At 34.3% G+C, this 24,354-nt stretch overlaps 2 protein-coding genes across 6 annotated transcripts; one reads left to right on the forward strand and one right to left on the reverse strand.

The window, feature by feature from the left end:
• The first annotated feature begins 1,424 nt into the window (after window positions 1-1,424).
• LOC110672236 (glutamyl-tRNA(Gln) amidotransferase subunit C, chloroplastic/mitochondrial) lies at window positions 1,425-3,132 on the forward strand. The gene is made up of 5 exons (XM_021834954.2): window positions 1,425-1,710; window positions 1,810-1,850; window positions 1,957-2,012; window positions 2,814-2,865; window positions 2,942-3,132. The coding sequence occupies exons 1-5, from the start codon at window positions 1,438-1,440 to the stop codon at window positions 3,015-3,017; spliced, it is 498 nt and encodes a 165-aa protein (XP_021690646.1). The 5' UTR covers window positions 1,425-1,437; the 3' UTR covers window positions 3,018-3,132.
• A 769-nt stretch (window positions 3,133-3,901) lies between these two features.
• On the reverse strand, window positions 3,902-20,878 carry LOC110672263 (uncharacterized). Of its 5 annotated transcripts, none has more exons than XM_058145812.1 (23): window positions 19,685-19,826; window positions 18,695-18,974; window positions 17,498-17,613; window positions 16,158-16,366; window positions 15,297-15,416; window positions 14,591-14,719; window positions 14,377-14,502; window positions 13,963-14,018; window positions 13,785-13,884; window positions 13,589-13,706; window positions 12,069-12,278; window positions 9,981-10,314; window positions 9,013-9,106; window positions 8,265-8,373; window positions 7,577-7,848; window positions 7,240-7,367; window positions 6,865-7,099; window positions 5,901-6,089; window positions 5,489-5,766; window positions 5,071-5,284; window positions 4,724-4,966; window positions 4,467-4,555; window positions 3,902-4,386 (listed from the first exon to the last, which is right to left on the reverse strand). In XM_058145812.1, exons 4-23 carry the CDS (start codon window positions 16,272-16,274, stop codon window positions 4,239-4,241), a joined length of 3,309 nt encoding a protein of 1,102 aa, XP_058001795.1. In that variant the 5' UTR covers window positions 16,275-16,366; window positions 17,498-17,613; window positions 18,695-18,974; window positions 19,685-19,826; the 3' UTR covers window positions 3,902-4,238. The 5 variants fall into 5 exon arrangements, with proteins under 5 accessions (XP_058001795.1, XP_058001797.1, XP_021690687.2 ...); XM_058145814.1 differs by having other exon boundaries at window positions 18,695-18,967; window positions 19,685-19,808; XM_021834995.2 differs by lacking the exon at window positions 18,695-18,974 and having other exon boundaries at window positions 13,815-13,884; window positions 19,685-20,878.
• Window positions 20,879-24,354: the final 3,476 nt, after the last annotated feature.

Below are 24,354 nucleotides of genomic sequence, written 5' to 3' on the forward strand. Positions count from 1 at the left end.
TTTAAGTTCAAAATCACAATGATTGCAGCGATACAAGCTTGGTCCATACAGAGGTGGGTCGTAGCAAATATTAAAGTTGGTTTGTAGTGTTTGAGGGTCAGACAAGGATGAAAGTAGGGGTGGCCAAGGTCCGGTTTCGAATCGGAACCGAACCGAAACTGATTCGGTCAAAATTAGACTAAAATCGGTCAAAATCGAAACCGGTTTCGAACTGGACCGAAACCGTCATTCTACGGTTTGGTTCAGGTTCATAATTTTTAGAAACCGCGAACCGGCGGTTCGGAACTGGATTGAACCGACGATTCCGAACCGAAAAAAAACCAACGATTTAAATACAAAAAAATTCAATAAATACTTCACTATACTCTTAATTCATTTATATATATATATCATTAATTATCTATACAATTATTCTCTACACTCTCTTTAATTCTTAATACTCTTTCAATTTCTCTCAAATTTTCTAAATAATTATTTTTTACATTCCTTTTAATTCTCAGTACTTTCAAAATTTCCCTACTTTATTATTTTTATGTTATCTCAATTACTCTGTTATTATTTTATATCTTCAATAAAATTTTCAATACCCCTCATTTTGATTTTTTTTTTCTTTTATATTTTTTAATTATCAATTATCATATAATTTTTTTAAAAAGGGTAAGTAATACTAATTCAACTCAATTCAACTAAGCTTTTATCCCGAAAATTTATTGGGGCCGGCTATATGGATTCTCTTTCTCCACTCTAAACAATTTTGGTTAAATCCTCTGAAATGTATAATGCTTCTAGGTCATGTTGTATTATTCTCTTCCAAGTCAGTTTAGAATTACCTATTATTTTCTTTCTATCCTCAACCCAATATGCTCTACTTGTCAAATTGGAGTTTCTTATGTCTATGTTTCACATGACCAAATCACCTCAATCCCCCTTCTCTCAACTTATAACTGAAAATTTTGATTCTTCTAAATCTTAAAGGAATACATAGGCAAAATTAAATTAATGCACATTTTTCTAATTTTTTTTAAATTAATTTCATCTCTAATTTTTTAATAAGTTTAAGTTTTTGCTTATTAAATTTTTCTTAAAAATAAGTTATTTTTATTCTTATTTTTCTTATTTTATTTTGATTGAAAGATTTCTAAGAAAAATTAAAATATTTTAAATATAACTTAAATTCTAAATCAATAAAATTTTCCTCTAATTTTTTTCTTGAAGTCACTCTTAAATCCCTCCTAAACTGCTTTCAAACCGTCAACTGTCATTTTTCGAACTGTTCTTTAAACGGTTTTAAACCGAGGCTCGAACCGAAACCGGCGATTCAAGAACCGTCTTCCAAACCGTCCCATGACGATTTGATTCAGATTCATAATTTTATTAAATCTAAATCGGCAGTTCAGGAACAGTAACAGGCGGTTCTTGAACCGTGGTCACCCCTAGATGAAAGGATGGAGGTTTAAGCAGGCGCTTTTCATTAGCAGCAGAATCAAAATGGGAAGCAGAGCTCTGTTACTGCTCAAAGTACCATCGCCACCAAGGCAAAACTCAATTTTCAACAACAGAAAATTGAGCTCTGTTTCAGAGCTGCTTACTCATTATTATAGTTATAGGATTCGAGGATGCTCAACAAAAGCAGCACATGGGTCCTCTCTTCAACCTCCAGATATGCCTCGTTTGGCTGAAACTGCTCGAATTTCTCTCACTCCAAATGAGGTCTTATTTTCTTATTCATTACCCTTTCGAAATCCCTTATTGAACTTTATTTGTTAGTTTTCTCCTCTTATCCCATTTGCTTTCTGAGAACTATTTCAGGTTGAAGAATTCGCCCCCAAAATTGGACGAGTGATTCACTGGTAAATGCTTGTCTCTCATTGCAGTCACGTTTTTGTGGTTTCAATTTTTCTTTTTTCTTTTTCTTTTTTTTTTTTTGGTACTTGACTACACTTCTTTATTTCCTAGGTTTGGACAACTGCAAGCAGTTGATCTTAATGGTGTTGAGCCTGCAATCAGAGCAGGTTCTTTATACTAATCCCTCTTATATTTATTCAATAATTTTTTGTTTGCTAGTATATAACACCTGAGGTTTGGGACTTTGAATTGAATATGGTTATGGAAATGGGGTCGAACATAGAAAATTTTATAAGAACGTACTTTGGCCATTGATATGGTTTCATAACAGGAATGCCTGTAATCACATTGGTGGGTATTATTTTTTAGGCTGATTTTTTTTTTTTCTCGAAAGGAGAAATTGTATTATTCAGAACCCTCCAAAGGGAGGTCATGAAAAACATGCATGAACTGGGCCATAGGACAAACCCAAAGGAATCACCATAAAGAGTTTTAGTAGCCAGTATGAGCAAAGTTGAAAAATAAAGACACAAAATTTCTAGCCAAGGCCTGAACATCTTAAACAACAGGTTGAATGGATTGAGGAATAGAATCACCTGCACAGCTCTGAATGACAGACTTAGAATCGCCTTCTATGAAGAATCGCCTCCTGTGATTAGTTGCTGGAACCTTTTGTCATCTGCAAGGATAACAGCTTCATGACATGCAAGACTTTCTGAAACAAAATTTTAAAAGTCATATTTTTCAAAATTCTTGCATTTCAATTTTTAAAGTAGTGATTATAATTTGGCCAGTTATTGAGATACGTGTGGAATTTTATTTTATTAAGTTAAGTTTTCTAATGGATATTGATAGAAAGTTTCTTTCCACTTAATATAAGTTTTTCTATGTTCATCAGTATTTTTTCTAACATATCAATCTCTATATTGCTTGAATAATCTTGCAAAGTTTCATTGTTGAATTTACAGATACAGAAGGTGAGAACTTGCATGATGATATTCCTCAAACATATGAGAATAGGTGAGGGACGATTAATAATTATTAATTGTTTCCTGCAGTACAGTAGTAAAGTTAATTTCTGTTGTGCTTTGAGCAGGGAAGCTGCAGTTGCTGCTATTCCAAGCTATGAAGAACCTTATATCAAGGTTCCCAAAGTTTTGAACAAGGAATAAATCCACTCTTTAGATAAACTTGCTTCTTTCTTTATGCATGCAACTGCAGTTACGTTATAGACATTGTTGTCTCTTTCTTTCAACCAAGCATGACCAATATTTTATTATGAGAAATTATTAGGTGCACCCGATGCACATATACTATTTCTCACAATCATGTGGAATACAATATCCATATTATAGGGAGGACCTAATTTTTTGTGAAAGAGGAAGCACTATAGTGCTTCCGGTATATCTAATAATTAGCCTAGTTTTATTATTCTTACAACACAATTTGCAAATTACCTCTTTATAACTTTTTTTTGGAGAAATGTTCAATATGATCCAATTTAAACTTTTTGGTCTAATTAACCCAAAATTCTTAGAATTAAAACAATTAACTTCAATTCAATTTGGCCAAGTAAGCATAGCCTACTTTACATGCACTTTTTTTTCAAAGAATAAAACATATATATAACAATAAGAAATATAAGAAATCGCAAGGCAATGTTGCTCGATTAAGTTGATTTAGTGTATTAGTTGTCCCGAGAAGCTTGCTTGCTTTATTTATTAGGTTCTCCTGAAATATTTCGAATTGATAATTGATGGGGGGAAAAACTGACTTAATTTCCTAGTTAATTAAGAGAACAGAGGTAGCTGTGTTTCTTTTTTTAAAAAATTCATGGTAACAGCATCAGAACTGACAATGTCTAAAAAGCATGCTTTCTTCATTTAGTAACAGCAAATGATGCTCTCTTAAGTATCTTTTTCAAGTTGGATTCTTTCAATTCCTAAGTTCCAAGATCCTTCACAGGAAAGTTCTCTTAGATCTAAATGTTAGCATTGATTCACACGTAAAACATCAATTTTAAATGGGGCACTGCGTCTGCATAAAAAATAACATATAAGGTCAAACTGCAATCTTCATGGGGATGGGTATTAAGCCCTTGATATTTACATTGTAATTATACGTTAAATGGAATACAGGAAAAGGGAATATATATGTATCTTGACTGCACATTGTTCAGAAGAAAATACATGAATGAATGCTCTCTCTCTCTCTCTCTCTCTCTCTCTCTCTCTCTCTCTCTCTCTCTATATATATATATATATATATATATATATATATATATTTCCCCTATTTTCCTATTTCTACTTCTGTGTCAACCATTTCCCTAGTGCTCCCAAAAAAAAAAAAAAACAAAAAGAAGCTCCTCAATGTAGAATGCCTTCGAAATATTATCACGACTGCCAGAAGAGCTCAAAATCATTACTATACAGCGACCGGTCTTGAATCTCCAAATTTGCAACATGCCAATTAACAAGTTGCGATTGTAAAATCTTACAGAGAACCAGTCCAGCCGGAAATATCCACCATTCACTTTCATCCCTGAACAACCGCCACTTATGTTAGTTTCCAAAACCCAAAACTTACCAATGAATTTCTTGGAAGCTAAAGATAAAACTCACATGCTAATATTCCATGGCTGAAATGGAAACTTTTTACTTGAGGAAGATTGATTGTGATAGTGAACATATCCACAAATAAAAGCAACCACCTGGCAGAAGGTCAAGGGGAAGGGTTAAAAGGGCATATACTTGTTGAAAGAAGACCATAAAAGATCTTAATTTTCGACCATCCAACTAAATGAAAAATACTTTGTTAAGGTTTCTGATGCAAAAGATGGATAGAGCACATGTCTAAATGGATAAAAACAGAAACTTACAACATTAATTAAGGATGTAACATTCCACAAAGCATAGATACGTGCAAGGCCGGCAGAGCGCCTAGGTCCATGACTGAATAAAGCATTGATTCCAGCAGGAAATGGCAGAAGAATACCAAGAGGCAAAATAAACATAACCAGAAAGACATCTACCAATGAAATTGAATACAACTGGAGCAAAGTAAGCAATACTAAACTAAAATCTCCTAGAAGTAGCATTGAGATGACCAAACCAACAAGATCCTGCAAGAACAAAATAAGATATGCATGAGAAAGTTAAATTGCTAGTAAACTTCAACTAGAAAAATTAGTAGTAGGTTTATAGCTCATACTGATTCAAGAGATACCTGGTGGCCAACAGGTTTAGTATTATGAATTATGAAAGAGAGAAGGCAAAATATATCTCTCTTCTCTTCAAGCATTTGTAAAGTGTTAGAATCCATACTCCCCCCATAACTCTTTTTTTGCCTTGTATAACTTTCTCTGTTTCTGGGGGCTCGGCTTGAGACTGTATCCACTCCCAAATGACCAGATGAATTTCCTCTATGGGCACCCTTCATACTGATAAACATGACATTACAAGAAAACTATATTAACTTCCAATGAATTTGAGAAATATACGTGTACATGTATCCGCATTTATGAATATATGAATATAGGTATCACAGTTGATGAACTATGATATTGACAATTTATGAGGTCAAAAACATGAAGGCAATTAGATCAAATAGCAACAATTCTTGAATATGCATGAAATACCATTACCGTGACTCTTGTTCAGTTTGTTTAGTGCCATCAATAGTTTCAACAGTTTCTTCTTCGACAGCATAAACCATAAGTCCATACTGGCAATAACCACAAGCCGTGGCCTGAAACCATGAAAGATCAACACGTATCCCGTGGATTCTCAAAGCAGGATTGGCATGAGTTTCAAGCCATCTAATGACAGATCGAAATGTTAGTCTTAGCTGCCCTCGACGAACTAGGCGTAGTTGTGCATTCAAACCAGCCACCATTCGATACCAAGTAGTAGGAGGGACCATCTGCATGCCAAAAGGACAACAAAATGAGTACTATTAGCAACAATACAGAGGATGTTGGTGAAGCCACACATTTTTCCCTAAACTTTAAACTTGAAGATAGAACAAACTTGAGAACCAGAAATTAGATAACAAACCTGGCTCATAAGGCTAGTAAGAATATTATCACTTTGAATTGAGAAAGGAGCCATGTAACTTCCATCACCTCCAAAAATTATAGACACTGGAAATCTTTGATGTAAACGAGGAGGAAGATCCATTCTCTTTTCATCTCCTCCAAGGAAGAAGTCCAGATATGCGAGCATCAAGTCAGGAGTTGCAGCTACCTACAGTAACAAAAGGACAAGAATTTCAAGCTCAAAGACCATATTTATGTACAAATATCATGCTTATCATACTTTGCCACATCACAATGTCTTGGTTTTTGGAGATATGCATATAAGTCACCATCTTAATCTCTAAGAAAGTTCCATATGTAAAACAATTAAAGATTCCCATCCACAAAATACTATCATTCTGTAAACAGGGAACATAAAATTCTGATTAAAGAAACTGACTGGAAAATGAGATATTATGCAATAAATTTACAGTAGTACTGAACACACAAATAAATAAATAAATAAATATGCCATGACATGGCTCAACACAGGCAGCCCTAAAGCTCATGGGAAATATAGCTTTAGAAATTTATCACACACATGGAAGGAGCAAACATGTTCTGGACAACAGAGAGAGATTCATGTATTCTCATGATTGACACTATGTAAATACCAAGATACCAAACATTTTCTCAAGTGTAAAAAGAATTTAATATTCTTGTGCGTAATCAAAACAAAGAATCTTGCTTGTACTAATAACACCATAGACACTTGACTCTCATCATACACAAATAAATATAGAAATACACATTGAAGGGAAAAATAAGAAACGCAAAAGAGATAAAAATTGATATACAAACTTAAATAAGACAAAATTACAGTAACACAGAATAATTATGAACAACGTATATGAGGGTGGAGTAGCCAAAGGAACAACCATGCTGCAACGATTCAATTACAACACAACCTAACAAACCAAACCAAATGCTTAAAGAATACAAACCTTAAGCCCTTCATAAAGAGCTCGTGAACGACAAGAACGTAAGCAAGCATGATCATATTCTGATCGAACAAACTCACGAAGTCTTTGCAATTTGATTCTGCGGCGCCATTGTTGCCATGACCATGCAAGGGGATATGACAGAACGGAAAGAATGCTGTACAATGCACCTTCCCACCATTGATAAGCAGTTATAGAATTGATCTCATCCACAAATGTATTGTAAGCACCTTCATATCTGCAAGTTCAAATAAATAACAAACATATCAGCTTGACAATAATAGAATATTATCAAAATCCAAAAATGGAGCAACCGAAGATTGCATATCACTATGATTGAAACCAGTCCAACTAAAAACAACAAAATATGTGAATTACACAATCTCTTTTATTTGCTCAGGAGGAGTGTGCGGAAGATGCCAAGGTTCACTAAAAGTATTAGGGCCCATAAAATATATTCTGTGTACATGGCTCTGAGACTCCTCAGCTCTATTTGTCTCCAAAACCTGAAAAGTGAAGTGTAACCATTCAACCTACAAAGAAAGAGAAGGGGAGAAAAAAATACACACACACACACACACACACACACACACAAGAACCCTTCCCTCTGAAAAACACAAAAGGCATAAGGAGAAACAAATGCTTCAAAAGCCAGGTATTAAATAGAATTTTCAAATTTTCAGAAATTAGTATGCCAAAAACATTGAATAAAAACCTCATTCAATGACTCCAAGAAAGGGAATGAGTGATCAATTTGAGAGCCGTGATGAGTGGGAGCTGGGCCTGGTAATTCATCAACACCAACAAACTTCATCCGCGCAACGCTAAGTACCAAGGCTAAGAGGATGAGAAGACCCATGAGAAGAAGACAAAATAACCATGGGCCACCAAAAGTGTAAATCAACTCTTCAAGGGCTGTATAACAATGTGGCATATGAAATCTGTCTGAGACACATTTGTAAGGACATGGTCTTTCAGCAATACCACCTGTTTAAGAGGACAAAGAGACAATTAATGATTATTTTACAAGGATCTGCATTTTTTCAACATTAGTATTACACACACAAATATGCTTGAGCCTGTACATATTGTGCATTTACCATTAGTGTATCACAGGCATGTGTGTTCATCCATCCCAGGATTATTTGTCAGTTACAGAAAAATCAACTTTTTGACAAGACATTGTTTATTGCATTTACATTAGAAGTCAGATAGTCATAGCTATGATTATATACCCAATACAAATGATAGTTTGAGATATCTAAACATCTTCTACAAAAACATTGTTAACTCCTATAGACAACTGATCTCAAAAATGCATTAGTAAAAGTGTGTTAAGCTGCCAACCACATGAACCCCGGTTTTAGTCTTAACATTACTATTGAACATCAAGTTCTTAATACCTCGGACAGCAACATAAATAGCACGATGGGGAAGCTCATTGAGAGGGCATGGATGGCAAAGAGCTCTATCAGATCCAGTAACATTCTTATAAGTGCCAGCTGGACATTCCTGAAGACGCCAATAAATAAATAATGAGTCATATAAACTTCAACCAGGCTAAACAGCCACTAAAGACGTAATGCACTTAAAAAGTAGTAAAATTTCAGCAACCATTAATAATGACATTAGCTTCCCTAACTAGCCATTGTCTTGACCATCCATTGTCTCAATCTTAATGCTTAGAAGCTTTAAAGCCCTCAAGGATCAACTCTCCACGCCAGTAACTCTTTTATGGGAGATCTATAGTTTTAGCTGATTTGGGGTTAGGTGAGGATAACTGAGGGAAAGGGCCCCACCACTTGTACAGGCCCCATGGTCTCTGGGCCTTCTATTGGACCAATAAAAGTTTACTAATGTCAAATAATACAGCAACAATTCTTCCCATTCACCATCTACCTTAATTCCAACATAAAAAGAAATGAATCAAGTGTGAACCACAATTTTCAAAATCATTTCAACCCTGCTGGAAAGGGAAAACAAAAAAAAACTCCCAACAGTTTCACAGTAAGTGAAATATCACATTCTTCTTTTAGCCATAATCTATTAAATGATGGAAGGATTAAAAAGACGTTGACAAAAAACATACAATCTAAAAACGAGGCATGGTAACGAATAACTAAAAAGATCACCAAGAAATTTCAACGCTACCTTACAAAATACTCCATACAGCCCTTTTGGGCAAGCTTTCCCAGTCACTGTTCCATTTTCTCCAGCATGACCCTCATCTCTACCCAAACCTCCGCTGTAATATCAAAAAGATATTGGAGTCAACTACAATTAGGTTTGCTAGTACAAACATAGTATCGCTTTCCCCAGAATGCAACGACACATATCATGTTAAGAGAAAGGCTAGTAGAAAGGATTTCTATTCTCTCAAACAGCTCATTCAAAATAAAATAACTGCCCTATTGGCAAGCAGCGAATGCAAGGAGATGACCAACATGTAGTACCAGATTTTTCATAGAGATATTAGATAGCATAGCAATCTATAGCTTTCTAGTAGTTCAATGCATCAAAGACAATTTAAGAGAAGTACCACACAGCAACGATGTAGGATTAGTACGGTCCTCTGTTCTCAATAATGTCTTTAAAAAAAATTATAAGGCAAAAACACCACGTAGCAGTTTCCCCCAAATCAAACATACCCAACCCCATATCTAGTGGTGATGATTTGCTACATTCCTCCATCACTAATAGTGCCATTACCATTGTGCTATAGAGGCATTTGGATAGTTTAATCAACCCAATATTCCTCGGTCTCCCATTTTGAGCTTAAATTTTCTAAAGTTCAAAGTAATCATTTATATCATTATTTAGTTGTCCAATTTCAGCTTTTCTGTCAATTTCTCAGAGATAGTCACTATCTCATCAAACTTGTATCCTTGTAAAGAACCCATTTTGATGGAAAATGAACCATGTAAGCAACCTCAAACCAGATTGGGATGCAAGCTCAGTTGAGTATTTACTATTACCATTTAGAATCTTAATTTATCTTCTTGTCCAAAGGCTTTTCAAGAATATGTAGACATACTTTCAAGAAAAATTTGAAACCACAAAAAAGTATCAAGGTGACCACAAGAATATCAAGCATTTGGGTAACTAGAAGAAATACATACCCAATGTGAATGCTTCCTTTTACACTAGCAATGGGCTGGTACACATCTCCAGTGGGAATGTCTGACCAATGGAAGTGAATCCTTCCACCTCCTCCACCGCCCCCATTTGGGCTACCATAACCCCCACCACTTGAAAGAACAGCAGAATCACCAAGATCTAATGTATGCAAAAACAAAAGTATAGTTCCTCCAGAACCACCCCCAGGTCCTCTACTGGTATCATTTCTAACATTGAACTCTCCCTGTTTGACAATTCCTAGGAAACCTTCTCCATCAGCCCTCACTGAACCTTGAACAGACAAACTTGACAAGGGATGCTCCAATGAACCCATTACTGTTCACAGAAGTGGAAATAACAAGAACAAGAAAGTAGCTATCAGCTCATAATACATTAGTACAGTTACAGAAACATTCCCAATTTCCTTAACATACAATTGAATAAATAAAGAATGGTAAAGTGAGCAAACAATCAATTATCAATATGACATGAAAGTAACAGATCAAAATTACAGTGAAATGAAACAGACTAATACATTTACATCATGCAGGCTGATGTAGTTATATTGTGTAGGCTAGGTTATCATATTCATGCATTTTATACATGTTTTGTTACCTTTTTATCTAGTTTTTATATGTTTTTAGTTATTTATCATGATTTGTTTGTCTCATTCTTTGATTTTTGGAATCTTTAGGTAAGGTTCAATAGTTCGATAAGGTATGAGCATAATTGGAAATGAGATATAGCCTCAATGTCGAGTTTTGGAAGTCCTTGAGGATTACAGCAGGGGGTGTAAAAAATAAAACCACCCATGTAAAGCAGAGTTTAGAAGGTTTAAAATTACATGGCCGGTATAAATTAATCAGGGCAGTGTAACTTTCTGTGCAAATAAAATTCAAATTTAAGGGAAACAAAATATTAAATGGAGCAAACCCATGTAAATTGATAAATTACAGGCCCATGTAATTCTTCCAGGACAGAAAATAAAAGGCAACTTCTGTTTGCTTCCCCTTTTGGGGGTTTCCTGAGGCCCTACTCTGAAATTAGGGTTTTCATATGGAAAACATATATTGGAATCCTAATTACACATATATGGAATCCTAATTACACAAGAAGGCCAACTTTCTTCTAAGAGAATTCACATAGGATATCAAACTTGAGGAGGAGAATCATTTTTGGTGCAAGCAGGAGTTCTAGCTAAGGTTCCACAAGTTCAAGGCTGCAAATCTCTTGTGTGCTCTTTAAGTATATTTCTTCTTATGTCTTGTTTATTTTATTTGATGAGCTTGGATGTAATTTCTATCATAAGTACTACCAAATTAATTATTGATTGGATTGGATTTATTTCAATAAATTGGGGATTTTCGTTTTTGGCTCAATTTTTCTTGTGTACTTAATGCATACTATATGTTGATACCCTCTTAGTATTGATTTTAAATATCAATTGAATGACTAAAAAGTGAAGATTGATATTTGATGAACTAGACTTTGAACTCATGATTCTTGATTTAGAGATAGACTTGAATTCTATATGGAATTAGTAATTAATCAAAGAACTTCACAGGCTTTAATTGATTTAAATACCACAAACGTAGGGTTTAAGTTAATTGAAGCACGTCTTGAGTGCCTTGAGAGAGGAATTGAGATAAGTTAGAGTTAATTTCCTTCAAAGCAACAATTTCTCATTAATTAAATTAAATCTATAATTGATTAGAGTGTTAACCCCTAATTCTGGAATGTTTTAATTCAATGGTTTCAAAGTTAGTTAACTAGTTTAGATTTTATTTTGGCAATATTTAGTTTACTTCTTATTACCAAATTGAAATTGATCGTCTAGATAATTAGAATTGTCGCAGACTCGCAGTTCAGTACTCAACGCAGTCCTTGTGGGAATGCTATCTTTTATACTGCTTGGTACGATCCGTACACTTGCAGGTTATACACAACACAAGCACTAAAAAATCTTACAAAAGAGAGGCACTTTGAACGCTACATTTGTAGTTGTTCTACAACAATGTATCCAAAATAGAAGAAAAAATGTGGTAAAAATAATAAAGTACTCGGTCAATTGAGACCAAAGATAAACTTACCTATGATACCGCCACCTGCAGTTGAACTAGATGAGTTTTCATCTCCACTTCCACTACCAAGTTCACAAGGTAACTCTGCATTTCCATATGAAATACCACCAGGAACACAGCTACCATTGTAACATCCAAGCCCACCTTTACCGCCATGGCCACCACCACTGCCAATACCATTTTCTAAAAAGTGACCTCTACCCAACCCACCTGTGCAGCCTGCATGAATATTATAAACATGTTTGTATTGCCATCCGTTCCATAATTCTAAAATGAGTATGCAAGCCTATCTAGGATAATAATATATCAGTGTTGTCAAAAGCGCTAAGTGCCCTTAAGGCGAGAAGGTCCTCCCTCACCCGAGGTATTAGGCACTTGCCCAAGCGAAGTGAGGCGCTAATTCATTCTAAAAAAATAAATAATTAAATATACAATGTAAAAAACTCTAATATATTACACAATCAATAAATTATCAAATTTCATATTCATATTGCATAATATATTATATATTTTAAGCTTCAAGATCAAAAGCATTCATCCATATTTTCATTCTAGATCCTTTTTATTATTTGTGTGTGATGATTTTCAGCCATTTGTTTTGATCCTAACCAAATAAAAAAATTCCATCATAAGAATTAAGAACACTAGAATAGATTATAGTGGTAACTTGTAAATATTAGAATAGAGTAGATTATTGTAATAAAGTGCTCCAATAGATTGTAATGTGTAATGTAACAAAATTTTAGAAAAACAATATTCATTGAATATATTAAATATTTCCTTAAAAAATAATATTTAAGAGGGTAAAAAAAATTTGGGACAGGCAATGTATTTGATGGAGTTAGGAATCTAAATCATAAAACAATGAAAGAGAAGAATGAAAAGATTCATTTATTTCTACTGACTGAGTATAAGAACAATGAAATCCAAAGAACTCCACGACACTTCTAATAAGGAGTAATAAAAACAAGAAAAGGAACAATAAACAGACTCAGCTAGAAGCCTAGAATAATAAAAATGTAACAGAATTTTATAATAAAAAAATATAGAATACACACAGAATTTCAAATAATATGCTGGTTAAAAAAAAAAGTATCAGCAAAAAAAGAATTTCAGAATTTGAGGGATAGAAGTGAAGAATGAAGAAAAATAATGAAAATGTTTAACCAAAAAAAAAAAGAAGGAAGAAAGAGGAGAAGGTGGTCATGTTCTCTCTCAATTTTTTTATTTTAACTTCTTGCATTTTCTCGCCTTTCCTCACCTTGCCTAGGCCTTGCCTGGACGCCTAGGCAGCGCCTGGTTGAAGTCGCCTAGCCTGGAGGCTTCCCAGGCTAGGTGCCTTGATTTCGCCTCACCCGGGCGCCTGCTGACAACACTGTAATATATGCATTCTATCTTTATCAAACCATCCAAGCATGATTCAATTCATGTGCGGGCACACAGAATATCTGTGTGTGTAAGCATGGAAGAGAAAAAGAGAGAATGTCAAGGAGCAATGATCATAATAAAAAGAGTTATGTAGAACATACCCGTCCCAGATACACTAATTGTTCCACCAGATAGGACAGATACAGTTCTTGCACGATGGAAATGGACAACAGATCCCTTTATGAGTCCTTCAACAGTGATATCCTCCACTCGACATATCTTAATTCAACAAAACAGTCAGATAAACTCAAATAAGTAATTCCACTATATAACTTGCAACCACTGTGTTATGATCACCTGAAGAGTAAAAGACAAAGATGAGTTCACATTGCAATCTTCTGGAGGATGAAGTAGTTCAATAGGACAATCTTCACGTTCGCAATGGAGCCTTGGTGTACTAGGCAAGTAAAAACACAATTTAGGATACACTAAAAGATAAAGCACAAAAAAAACATCCAACAAAACCATAACTTACACAGAATCACTTGTTGCATTCTTCAGAGGACCTCGTAAAATAGATCCAGGTCCAACCTTCAGGCACATCAGGAATAAATTAATAGATAGATAGATAGATAGATAGATAGATAGATGAAGGATGAGAAATATAACCTTACTACTTCTACAAGAAAATTCATGAACAATATTCAACAACTTCCATCAATTGAATGGATCTTAACAAAATAGTATCATAAGATATGCCTATCACTTCACACTACCATGGTGATTGAGGCCCAATGCACCATGAAATTGTCCAAGGTTCAAACCTTCACACAACCACGTTACCAACCAAGAGAGCAAGAAAAAGATAGAATAAAGCTGAGACAAGCAAACAAATCTCATGGACCATCATAGACAATACAAGCAGTTATATCACAAAACAACAGCTTACATGGATACTGTAAAATAGTGATAGAACCAGACGTTGCGCTTCAATTGAATCGCCTGGTCCTGACAAATTCAATAAACCTTGTCCATGAACTCCCAGATTTGCATTAGATTTTATGACAGATGATTCCTGTTTCACAGAAAGACGTTGAGTGGTAGATAAATGCATTACAAGCAACAAAGTATAAAGAATAACAAAGAGACGGTGAGAAAAGTACCTTGAGAACAATTAAATTACTTGCCTCAAGCCAAGAAGTTGCAACAGTTACATCTTCACCACCATCTATGATCATTTTGGAATTCCACATTAAGAAAATTTTTACAGTCATTCGCAAAGCCCCATATACCTGTGGTGTAATAAACACAATCACCACTCACATCACAATCATGTTATATATCAACATTAAAGGAATATCCATATGACACATCTTATGATGCAAGCTCTGCACACAACATGACAAAGGCAATCAAAATAAGAAGATGCATAAAACTCATCAAATTCATCCATCTATGGAGATAAAAGCATTCAATTGAGAAGAATAAATATTTTAAACAAAAGTAAAAAAATATATATATATTATAGGGAGACCAGACTCTAGTCACCCCCCACATCCATCCCACCCAAGAAAAAAAAGATGTCTAAGCACATCTAATGATTCAAACTCTAAAGTGATTAGAGACATATGCATGATGGTTGAGCACACATAACGGAGCAATTAATGATCAAGTTTCACAATAAGCAGGGACATGATGGAAGTGATTAAATCTTTCGGAACTCACATCAGAGAAAGGCATATGGTCTTCCATACTGCCTGAACTACTACAATTATAAATGCAAGGATTTCAAGCAAGTCAGAAATACACATGGCAGACACTAGGTCATTATGCTAGGATTGTGCAACGTAGAGGACAAGTATTGCTCACCTTAATTACAGAGTCACTCATTAAGAGTTCTTCTGCCAATAATTCAAACTCAGATGATGCATAATGAGCTAGCCCAAAGCTCAGCACTCCACCACATAATAGACTTATCTGTCCTTGGACCTAAACATGCAATTATATTCATAACAAATACTTTAGCATATTTTGAAAATAGAATGAAGAATATTTTGGTTAAAAGAACAAGATAACTAAAAAACATTAGAAAATGTATAAGGAGAGAAGTCCTCCCACTAAATGATAGGTGAATAAACCCATTGTCTCAAAAGTACTAATGGAAAAGGGTAAAAAAAAAAAAGGAGCCCCATAAGAATGAAAGTTCAAACTTCAATAGATGCTATAGCAAGTAGAGTCCAATACTAAATAAGTTCATCTTAAGAAGAAAGTAGTATATATAAACAAGCCCCAGAAAGGCAGAAAGTGTACATCCTATGATTAAATCTCCTTAGTTTGCCCTCTTTGGAGCTCCTATACACATGTCCATTCCTAGATATATAATCTGCAAATGCATTTTTCAGTACACCTACCCATATATATAGCCTAAATCCTAGATTTTCACCCTCTTTCCATATTCAACTTCTTTTTTTTTATACTGCCGGGATTTCAAATTCTTAAGGTTACACATTTGTTGTGTTTACATGAATGTAAATTGTGTCAATTCAAATATCTTCAAGACATACCATCAGCTTTTAATCAAGCCAACAAAGAAAATTTGTAAATTTCCCATGCTCAATAAAGCAACCAAAACATTGGGGGAGGGGGGGGGGAGCGGGGGGTGGGTGGGGGCGGCTGGGTGGCGCGGGAGGAATACAGGATATACAAATTGACAATTCAAAGTTTGAAAACCTGGACACGACTCCAAAGCAAAGGTACAGTAGCCCTGGCATGATTTCGGACATAAACATTTGTCCAAAGAGGCTGATAAGGGAAGTCCAAAAGTAGGGTCTCAGTATCTGTTGACATGTTGTAATTATTAACAATAAGGCTCCGGGGAACAGAGTCATATAAAGTCCCAGCAGCACCTGCATTTTCTAGACAGCCACGACTACTTCCTCCTGCAAATATAACAAATTGCATATTTCAGTTTTTGCTCAATGAAAAGTATGATTGAACTACAGAATTCAAAATTTTTACAAACTTGCATGTGTCAATGCTCCATACAAATCAAACACACACAAAACAAATATATAATAGTTGACAGATACACAGCTAATAGTCTATTGTCCATGTCTTAGTATATGCCTAACCACAATGCCAAGGGAACAAAAATTTGTCAAACAAACAAAATTAGTTGTAAATGCAGAAACAAAATTTGCAATAAACTTAGGACAGGAAACATAGTGCCAATGAAAAAAGATCTAGAAGTTAATATTTGGAATAAATACAAAATTTAAGGAATCAATCAGAATAGGAACAGAGAAGAACACATTATTAAGACAAAAGCTGCTAAAATGGGAGGCAACAGTGACAAACTTGACAAGATTATGATGACCCAATAAGAATGAGACAGGATTCTGTGTTTAATATTGTCTCAAATATCTAATACAAGAGCCAATCAATTTTTCATATACAAGTGAAACTAATTTTATGCTGGCTATTAATGCATCAGAAACCTCTTTTACTAAGGCTTAGGAAACAAGACACACCTAATCCAACATAACATAAAAATCTGATCTTGACAGATGTGGAAAAAGAGAAAACAAAAAAAAACCCTAGTATCCAAAGTCCACATGAAAGTGAATGAGAAACTATATGGTATATATGGGAAAGAATTTAAAGATGCTTTCTCGGGGATGAAATACTAGGCCAGAATACTCTAGTCCAATGATGTTCACCACGATAAAACATACAAATGATAAAGATAACTCAAAAATGCACATACATCAACCTCTATAATTGTGTTAAGTTATGCTTGAAATTTGGAAACAACATGCAACAGTTAGAAATTGGCCAAATTTAATTATAAGATGCATGAACTCCCCCTTCCCTAAAAACAAATTCCTTCTAGTGACATTTATTATCATCATCAATAACAGATGAATGACCACTCCAGATATTAGAGAAAATAATATAGTGAAAAAAAGAAGAAGGAATTCTCGGTTATAATTGGCAGATAAGCTTGTTCCCAATATTTGCCAAAATACAAAGCTAAGCTAGCTGTAGCAAAAGAACATAATGGGTCTTACCATGAACAAAAATTTGAGGTTCATCATGCCTACTGAAAATGTCAACTGAAACTCTTCCACCACCACCACCAGCAAAACCACTGCCTCCACAAGCACTTATTCTGCCACTTCCAGTCCTGCTCTTCATAAAGAGACAGATTATAGAGAAATTAAAGCATGTACAATGATTATATTGTTACAGGAAATGGAAGCTGTGACAGAATACATCATTTCGCTTTAAAATCAATGAAAGCTATGAGCTAAACCATCGCCTTCAAAATCGGAGCAAACTTTTTATATGTCAAAACATTCCCAGTTAGCCTTGACAATGTCAAACAAAAACATAATTAAAGAGGGAGGACTTCACTTAAATTTTTTTTATCATTCAATCAAGGCAGGTACAATAATTATAAGATGCTGTCCTATTCCTCCACTCTCACTAAATCTGTAGAGTAGTTTGAATGGCAATCTTATGACCACTTTATTTCACTGCTACATATAAACCAGAATGACCCTCATTACCTCCACAGTTATGAAGCAATATACATAAACCAAGATAAGGAAGAAACAACCAATCAAAGGGCGTGATGAAGATTAAAGATAGTAAGAAACAACAAACCAAATGCTTCCAAGCTTTATGTATAATGTAATTTAATGATTTATACACATTTTCTTTTTGCTCACTGGACTTTCCAAAGGATGGAAACAAGTTAATATCAGTCCACTAAGGAATAATTGAATAGCTTGTCTCACAATTGAAGCATTCCCCACATTAATCTTCTGTCATAAACTTTGGTAAACCACCTATTTGACTTCAAATTGAATTATAAACAAAAACACATATTTGAACTTCAAAATTGGAGTAAATTTTGCTCACTTTAGAAGTAAAGCTTAATAGATGAATCTTTATCAACAGCTAATGCCAAATTATCAAGGCATCAACCCATGATGCAAATCATGGATGGACGTATAAAGATAAAAGTACCAGTAAAACTTAAAATATGATTTCTCTGTCTTCTGCTTCAACATCAAGGTTATTAATTTAAAAAAATTAAAAAAAAAAGGGTTAGGCATAGAAACATACAAGAAAAATAACATCTAAATATTAAAATGTAAAAAAGGAAACCTTTTCGCGTAATTGTCATAACTTTCTTATATCCCTTATTGCTTTTGAATCAGGAAAAATATATATTAAATTGTAGCACAAAGGGTACTCACTTTTCCCTGCTAAAAGTTGACTCGTGCTCCTCTTCATTATTGTGAGTATTAAATCCCCATCAACGTAATTACAACTACCATGCTTCAAACTTGCCATTCATTTTCCTCTTCAAGATATTTCCAGTGATAAAATTTCAAAAAGAAAAACCTGATTTTCACCCTCATTTCTCATGTTGATTTTAGAATCACTTGCCCAACAGGAAAATATGAAAAGAGCAACTTCCAATAATTGAACACGGGTTCAAAAATTAGATGTGACCCAGCAGGTGCACACTTTAGTCTTGCACGAAACAAGGAAATGAATAGTTGTTTTTAGATCAATTATCCTATCACTCAGAAACGACAAATCATAAAATTTACATGCCAAATTTAGCAAAACTTATTAATTAACATTAGCATATATTAAAGAATCACATCAAAAAAGTCAGAAAGATTTCCCACTAAATTACATTAATTAAATTCATATCTAACGCAACAATGTAAAAATTAAACAAACCAAAATAAAATCACAACAAAGAAGAACAACAAATGAGAACTTGATTATTAGAAATTTAGGATTTCACTTGACCAAACTCTTACACATGGCAGGTATAGGCCAGATAAAACTGCATTATTTGGAAATTTCTGAATTAAGTTTAAAAAGGCACAATGTTTTGTGTTAACGTTTAAAACCACAACCACAACCACAACAACAACCAACCCCACCCCCCCCACACCCCCCCCCCCCCCCAACAAAAAAAAAAAAAAAAAAAAATCGCTCTTCAGAGTTGAAGCAACTCAAATTATCCTTCATAAAACTTATATAACAAGACGAAATGTCAACTAAGCAATGCTAAATTACATTCACCGACTTCACATAAACCATCTCCATTTTTTTTCATGACATAAACTACAAAAGCCACTATTTTCTCACAACCAAACTTGCCACATCCGAATTCAAACTTCATATTAAATACACACAGAGACAGAAATTTCAGCAATTAAACTTACATTCTATGGGCCTTTATGTAGATGCTGCCACCAGAGCCACCACCTCCCTTGGTACCCCCGTCGCCTCCATCAGCCAATATGCAGCCATCGACTACTACATACTCGATTATGGTCAATTTCACTTTTCCACCGCCTCCACCACCATAATTCACCTCCTTACTCGTACTCCCTCCCCTGCTTCCATAACTCGTCGGATTCTGCAAAGAGGACCACGAGTACGCGTCCCCTCCCCAAATATCCTCCGGTAGCTTCTTATCATCCACTAAGCAACAAGCTCCCCTCCCACCATGCCCTCCTCCCGCACCATCTATCCCCTGAGGGGTTCCACTCGTCTGCGGTGGCGGTTTCCCAGCCAATCCCGTCGTGTTTACTGAAGTTCCATTAAGAAAGCTCGCATCATGAGCCACGAGCTCAAAGCTCCCAGTAACAATCGATGCATTGATTGACAAAGTGAAATTGCCAGTGATGTTAACGGTTATAGAACAACCAGCAGAGGGACAACTGAAACTCACCCCGGGATGGATATAAAAATTGCCCTTCCCTTCTATGTACACGTCACGGGTGAGGTTCACGTCAGAGACTATCTGACAAGTGGTATCCAGAGAGCCTATGCCGCCGAGATCATCGGTGCAAGAAACCGACGGCGCGTGCGGCGGCGGAGGCGGTGGAGACGGAGGGGAGTAATCCTGGTGAAAGAGATTGGAATCGAAATCGATTATTGATAAATAATCCTCCCTACTCGAGGAGAGAACGAGGTTAGGTTTTATAATTAGCGTGGTGGTTACGAGAATGGCGAAATGGAAGAGAGTGAAAGAGTGAAATCGAGCCATTCACTGGTGATAAAAGTCATTAGAATTGAAGGTCAAGATTCTGCAAATGGAAGCATAAGCATATCAACATTAAGACCACCATTGAAGGCAGAGGAAGGGAAGTTGCTTCAATTTCTTGCGATGAAGTTGAAGAGTAAACCCTAGAAATGGCTCCTCTGCAATTAAGATTTGAGTTTTTCGAGAGGAAAGATAGTGCTGTGGAGAGAGAATGAGAAAGCAGATGGCAAGGACACAGAAAAGGAGAGAAAAATTTTATTGGCTGAGGATAGGGATTTGATAAAACAAGGTCGAGTTTACGATAGCTCAGTTTCTTGTCACTGTCCGATTGTATGTTACGCGGAATACCGTTCGATTCAATTTTCGAGCCAGTGGGGTTTCTCAAGTCAAGAATATAAAGGACTTTTTTTTACTAACAATATTTTCGGAGAAATTTTGATATATTAATATTATATTTATTTATTTCAACAATTTTGAAAACCTATTATCCTATATTATTGAGCCAGTGCAACAAAATCAATCATAATTAATAAAAAAAACATTTTCATTCTTAGGCTAAGTTTGTTTTGCAATTTTCACATTTTTTTTAATTTTAGACAATTAAAAATTAGATCAGGAAAAAATATTTTCTTCTTAGAAATTGATTTTTGTCTTTTAAAAATGAAATTACTTTTTAATTTTAATAATTTTATTAAAATATAAAAATATTTATATATGTATTTTATAAACACATATTATTAATTTAATATTATAATCAAATAATAAAAAATATTTTTTATATTTAAATTATCTTTTAAAAAATAAACGGAGTCTCCTTTTTAAGAGTATTTTTTATATTTTCTAACATTTATAGTATTTAAGAAATAAGTAACAAAAAATATTTTTTTATTAAAGGGAAAAGTAAGTATTTTTTAAGAAAAATAACTTTTACTTTTTAAAAGAAAGTCTTACTTTAACAATATTATTAAAATATAAAAATATTTATACATGCATGATATAAATATATATCATTAATTTAACATTATAATCGAATAATATGAAAATATTTTTTATAAAATAATTTCTATAAAAAACACTTTTCGTATGCAAATTGTTTTTTGCAAAATAAATGCAAGCTAAGCAATTAAACTTGTTCTATTAAATAAAAAATTATACATTCTTATTTAGTAAACTTGAATAAATAGATAAATTATCGTCAAAAAATATTTAAAACTAAAGTATATTAATAATTTTAATATTTAATTCATCCTGAAATCTAATTAAATTTCATTTTAAACTTTAATGCTCATTTGAAGCTAGATTATCATTAACTTCAAAAGTATTTAATTTTATATATTTTAATTAATAATTTATATATAAATAAAAATTTATATTTAAAAATAATTATTATAACAAGCACGCAAATCTAAGGTACACACACAAATCTCATAATCACACAGTATTAAAAAGAGAAAAAGAATAACACAGAATTTAACGTGGTTCAACCGTAAGGTCTACGCCCACGGGCAAGAGATCAATCAGAACTCTCAAATCCTAACCCCAGTATGTTTTCCGAATATCTCACAACTCTGTAATAAAATGGTAAAATATTACAATATTTATACTGGTCCATACTGCGGGGGCAACGGCCCGAGCCCCAAAGCCTACCACTGATCTCACTTTTTATCCCAATCGAATCGCAGCGCGAAATTCTCGGATCGGGTCATAATTTAGCTCCATAAAAAAATATATTTAAAATTCAAGCCACAAAAATAACAATAACCTTATAAAAATAACATCTCAAAATTTATAAATATTATTATAAAAATATATATTATATATTTAATTTTTGTATAAATTAATTTATATAACAAATGCTTAATACATAAAATCTAAACCAGTAACTCGACATGAATATTAATTACTAAATTTGAATATGTTCCGAGCCCAATTACATATTACCCAAACTTATCTTATTAATATCATAATTAATTGGGCATCTAAAAATACTCGACACGTTACCATTTCTAAATAAATACCACCCAAATTCAAAGTGCATCTAGATCACTTGCTAATTTGGTAATTAGATCAAACAAGCAAAAAAAATCATCTACATGGGGTTTAACTCTTAACGCTATCCATTTTTGCATTGAGAGTTAATCATTTCCCTAATGGCTAGTTGTCATATGCGTAATTATAAGGCACATTTTTGTTGAGAGCATGTAACATGGACGAACCGAACTTGGGAAAAACCATAGAAGAAAGAGAAACAATTAACTCATCTGCATAGAATGAAAGATTTATTGTCACGACCCAACCTATGGGTCGGACCGGCACTAGGACCTGGGCCAGCCTAAAGCCCCCGAGGTCCGTAGTAAGCCTAACTATTCCTCAACCCATAACCAAGCCCACAATTTAGGCCCAATATGCATATAAAAATAATTTAAATTAAACTGTTATAATTTTATTTCGGGCCATCTTAGCCCAGAAATCATTAGAGACAAAAATTAGGAGAGTCCGGCTCAACCCTGTTACCTCATTTTACAAACTGTTTAAATACCATACAAATCTTCATTTATTAATCTGAAAAATTTAAAATACACGATTCTTAATAAGGTCCATACTATTACTAACACATGCGGAGTTCTAGATTTTAAATTTAGAAAAGAGAGTAAAACAATTAAAATAACAGACGTTAAACCTGCGAGGAAGAAAACAGGTTGCTCTGTAAAATAACTCCTCCTGTGGCCTGGAAAAATATTGAACAGGAGTGAGCGTTCAACTCAGAGAGTAAAATATCAATTTTAACCATAATCTCTATAACTATCTAAAGCTAATGCACCCTGTGGAGTGAAATGCAGCATCAGCAATAAATTCACATCATAACAGCAAAAAGGTAATTTGGAGCACTCACACACCCAGTAATATCAATCATAATATATAGGAGCTGATTCCCTATACAGCTCTCTTAAATCCAACCCGGTGCCAGCGAAGAACTCAAGCTGGACTTTCGCTTAATAAACCAAATCGGGGTCCCAGCGAAGAACTCAAGCCGTGACTACCCCGAAGGACCGGGTCCCAGCGAAGATCTCAAGCCGTGTCTACCCGTCCTATCCATAGTCCACACCACATCACACGCACGCCAACGCACGCACACTGCTCCAAATTACCACAACAACATACATGGCACTTTCACAGTTATGAATGCAACATAAAACGTGCCTAGAGTTTAACTACATAGATACATACATATAAGTGATGCATGAGCATGCTTAAACATATAATAATAGTGAAATTACAATTAAAATTAATATTTTACTCACAGTACACCGATGACTATTGTGGCTGCTGGATGCAGGAAAATAGCTGACCTCGATCACCTAATAATTAAATTATAAATTTATTAGTATTAAGTTAAGATAAAACTCTAAAGAGGCAATAGACAGCCTAATTCATGCCGAAAATCCGGCAGAGTTTCCCCTATACCTGGGACCTACCCAACCTGCAAAAAGGCTCAAATAACACTTCTAAATTCTCAATTTCCACAATCACATCTCATCAATATCACATGGCCCCTCCTGGGCCCTCCAAATCAGACAATACTCAAAATCTTAAAAATTACGTTTTAGTCCCTATAATTGATATTTTTCAAAAATCCCCTCAAACAAGCTCTAAAAATTCTAAAATTTTGTCCCGCGGTCCTTAATAATATTATAAGGCTATTGCAAAATGAATTGTAATTTTCTAATCACCCATGAATATTTTATTCAAGAATTTTACTCAATTCCATAAGTTTTCAACATCTAATATATTCTTAATTCAATCCAATTAAATATTCACATATTTAAACCTCCATCCTCAAGC

Source organism: Hevea brasiliensis, chromosome 4 (assembly GCF_030052815.1).
Source record: "Hevea brasiliensis isolate MT/VB/25A 57/8 chromosome 4, ASM3005281v1, whole genome shotgun sequence".
Taxonomy (NCBI): Eukaryota; Viridiplantae; Streptophyta; class Magnoliopsida; order Malpighiales; family Euphorbiaceae; genus Hevea; species Hevea brasiliensis.

What these genes read in the sequence shown, in the direction of transcription:
- LOC110672236 (XM_021834954.2), top strand. Translation starts at nt 1,438, where the DNA reads ATGAAAGGATGGAGGTTTAAGCAGGCGCTTTTCATTAGCAGCAGAATC. An exon ending in TTTCTCTCACTCCAAATGAG is followed by an intron (nt 1,711 to 1,809) that starts GTCTTATTTTCT and finishes GAACTATTTCAG; the next exon opens with GTTGAAGAATTCGCCCCCAA. An exon ending in ATTGGACGAGTGATTCACTG is followed by an intron (nt 1,851 to 1,956) that starts GTAAATGCTTGT and finishes TTTATTTCCTAG; the next exon opens with GTTTGGACAACTGCAAGCAG.
- LOC110672263 (XM_021834994.2), bottom strand. Translation starts at nt 20,514, where the DNA reads ATGGCTCGATTTCACTCTTTCACTCTCTTCCATTTCGCCATTCTCGTA. An exon ending in GAGCAAATAAAAGAGATTGT is followed by an intron (nt 7,100 to 7,239) that starts GTAATTCACATA and finishes TTGAACTTGCAG; the next exon opens with ATATGAAGGTGCTTACAATA. An exon ending in CTAAACCTGTTGGCCACCAG is followed by an intron (nt 4,967 to 5,070) that starts GTATCTCTTGAA and finishes TTGTTCTTGCAG; the next exon opens with GATCTTGTTGGTTTGGTCAT.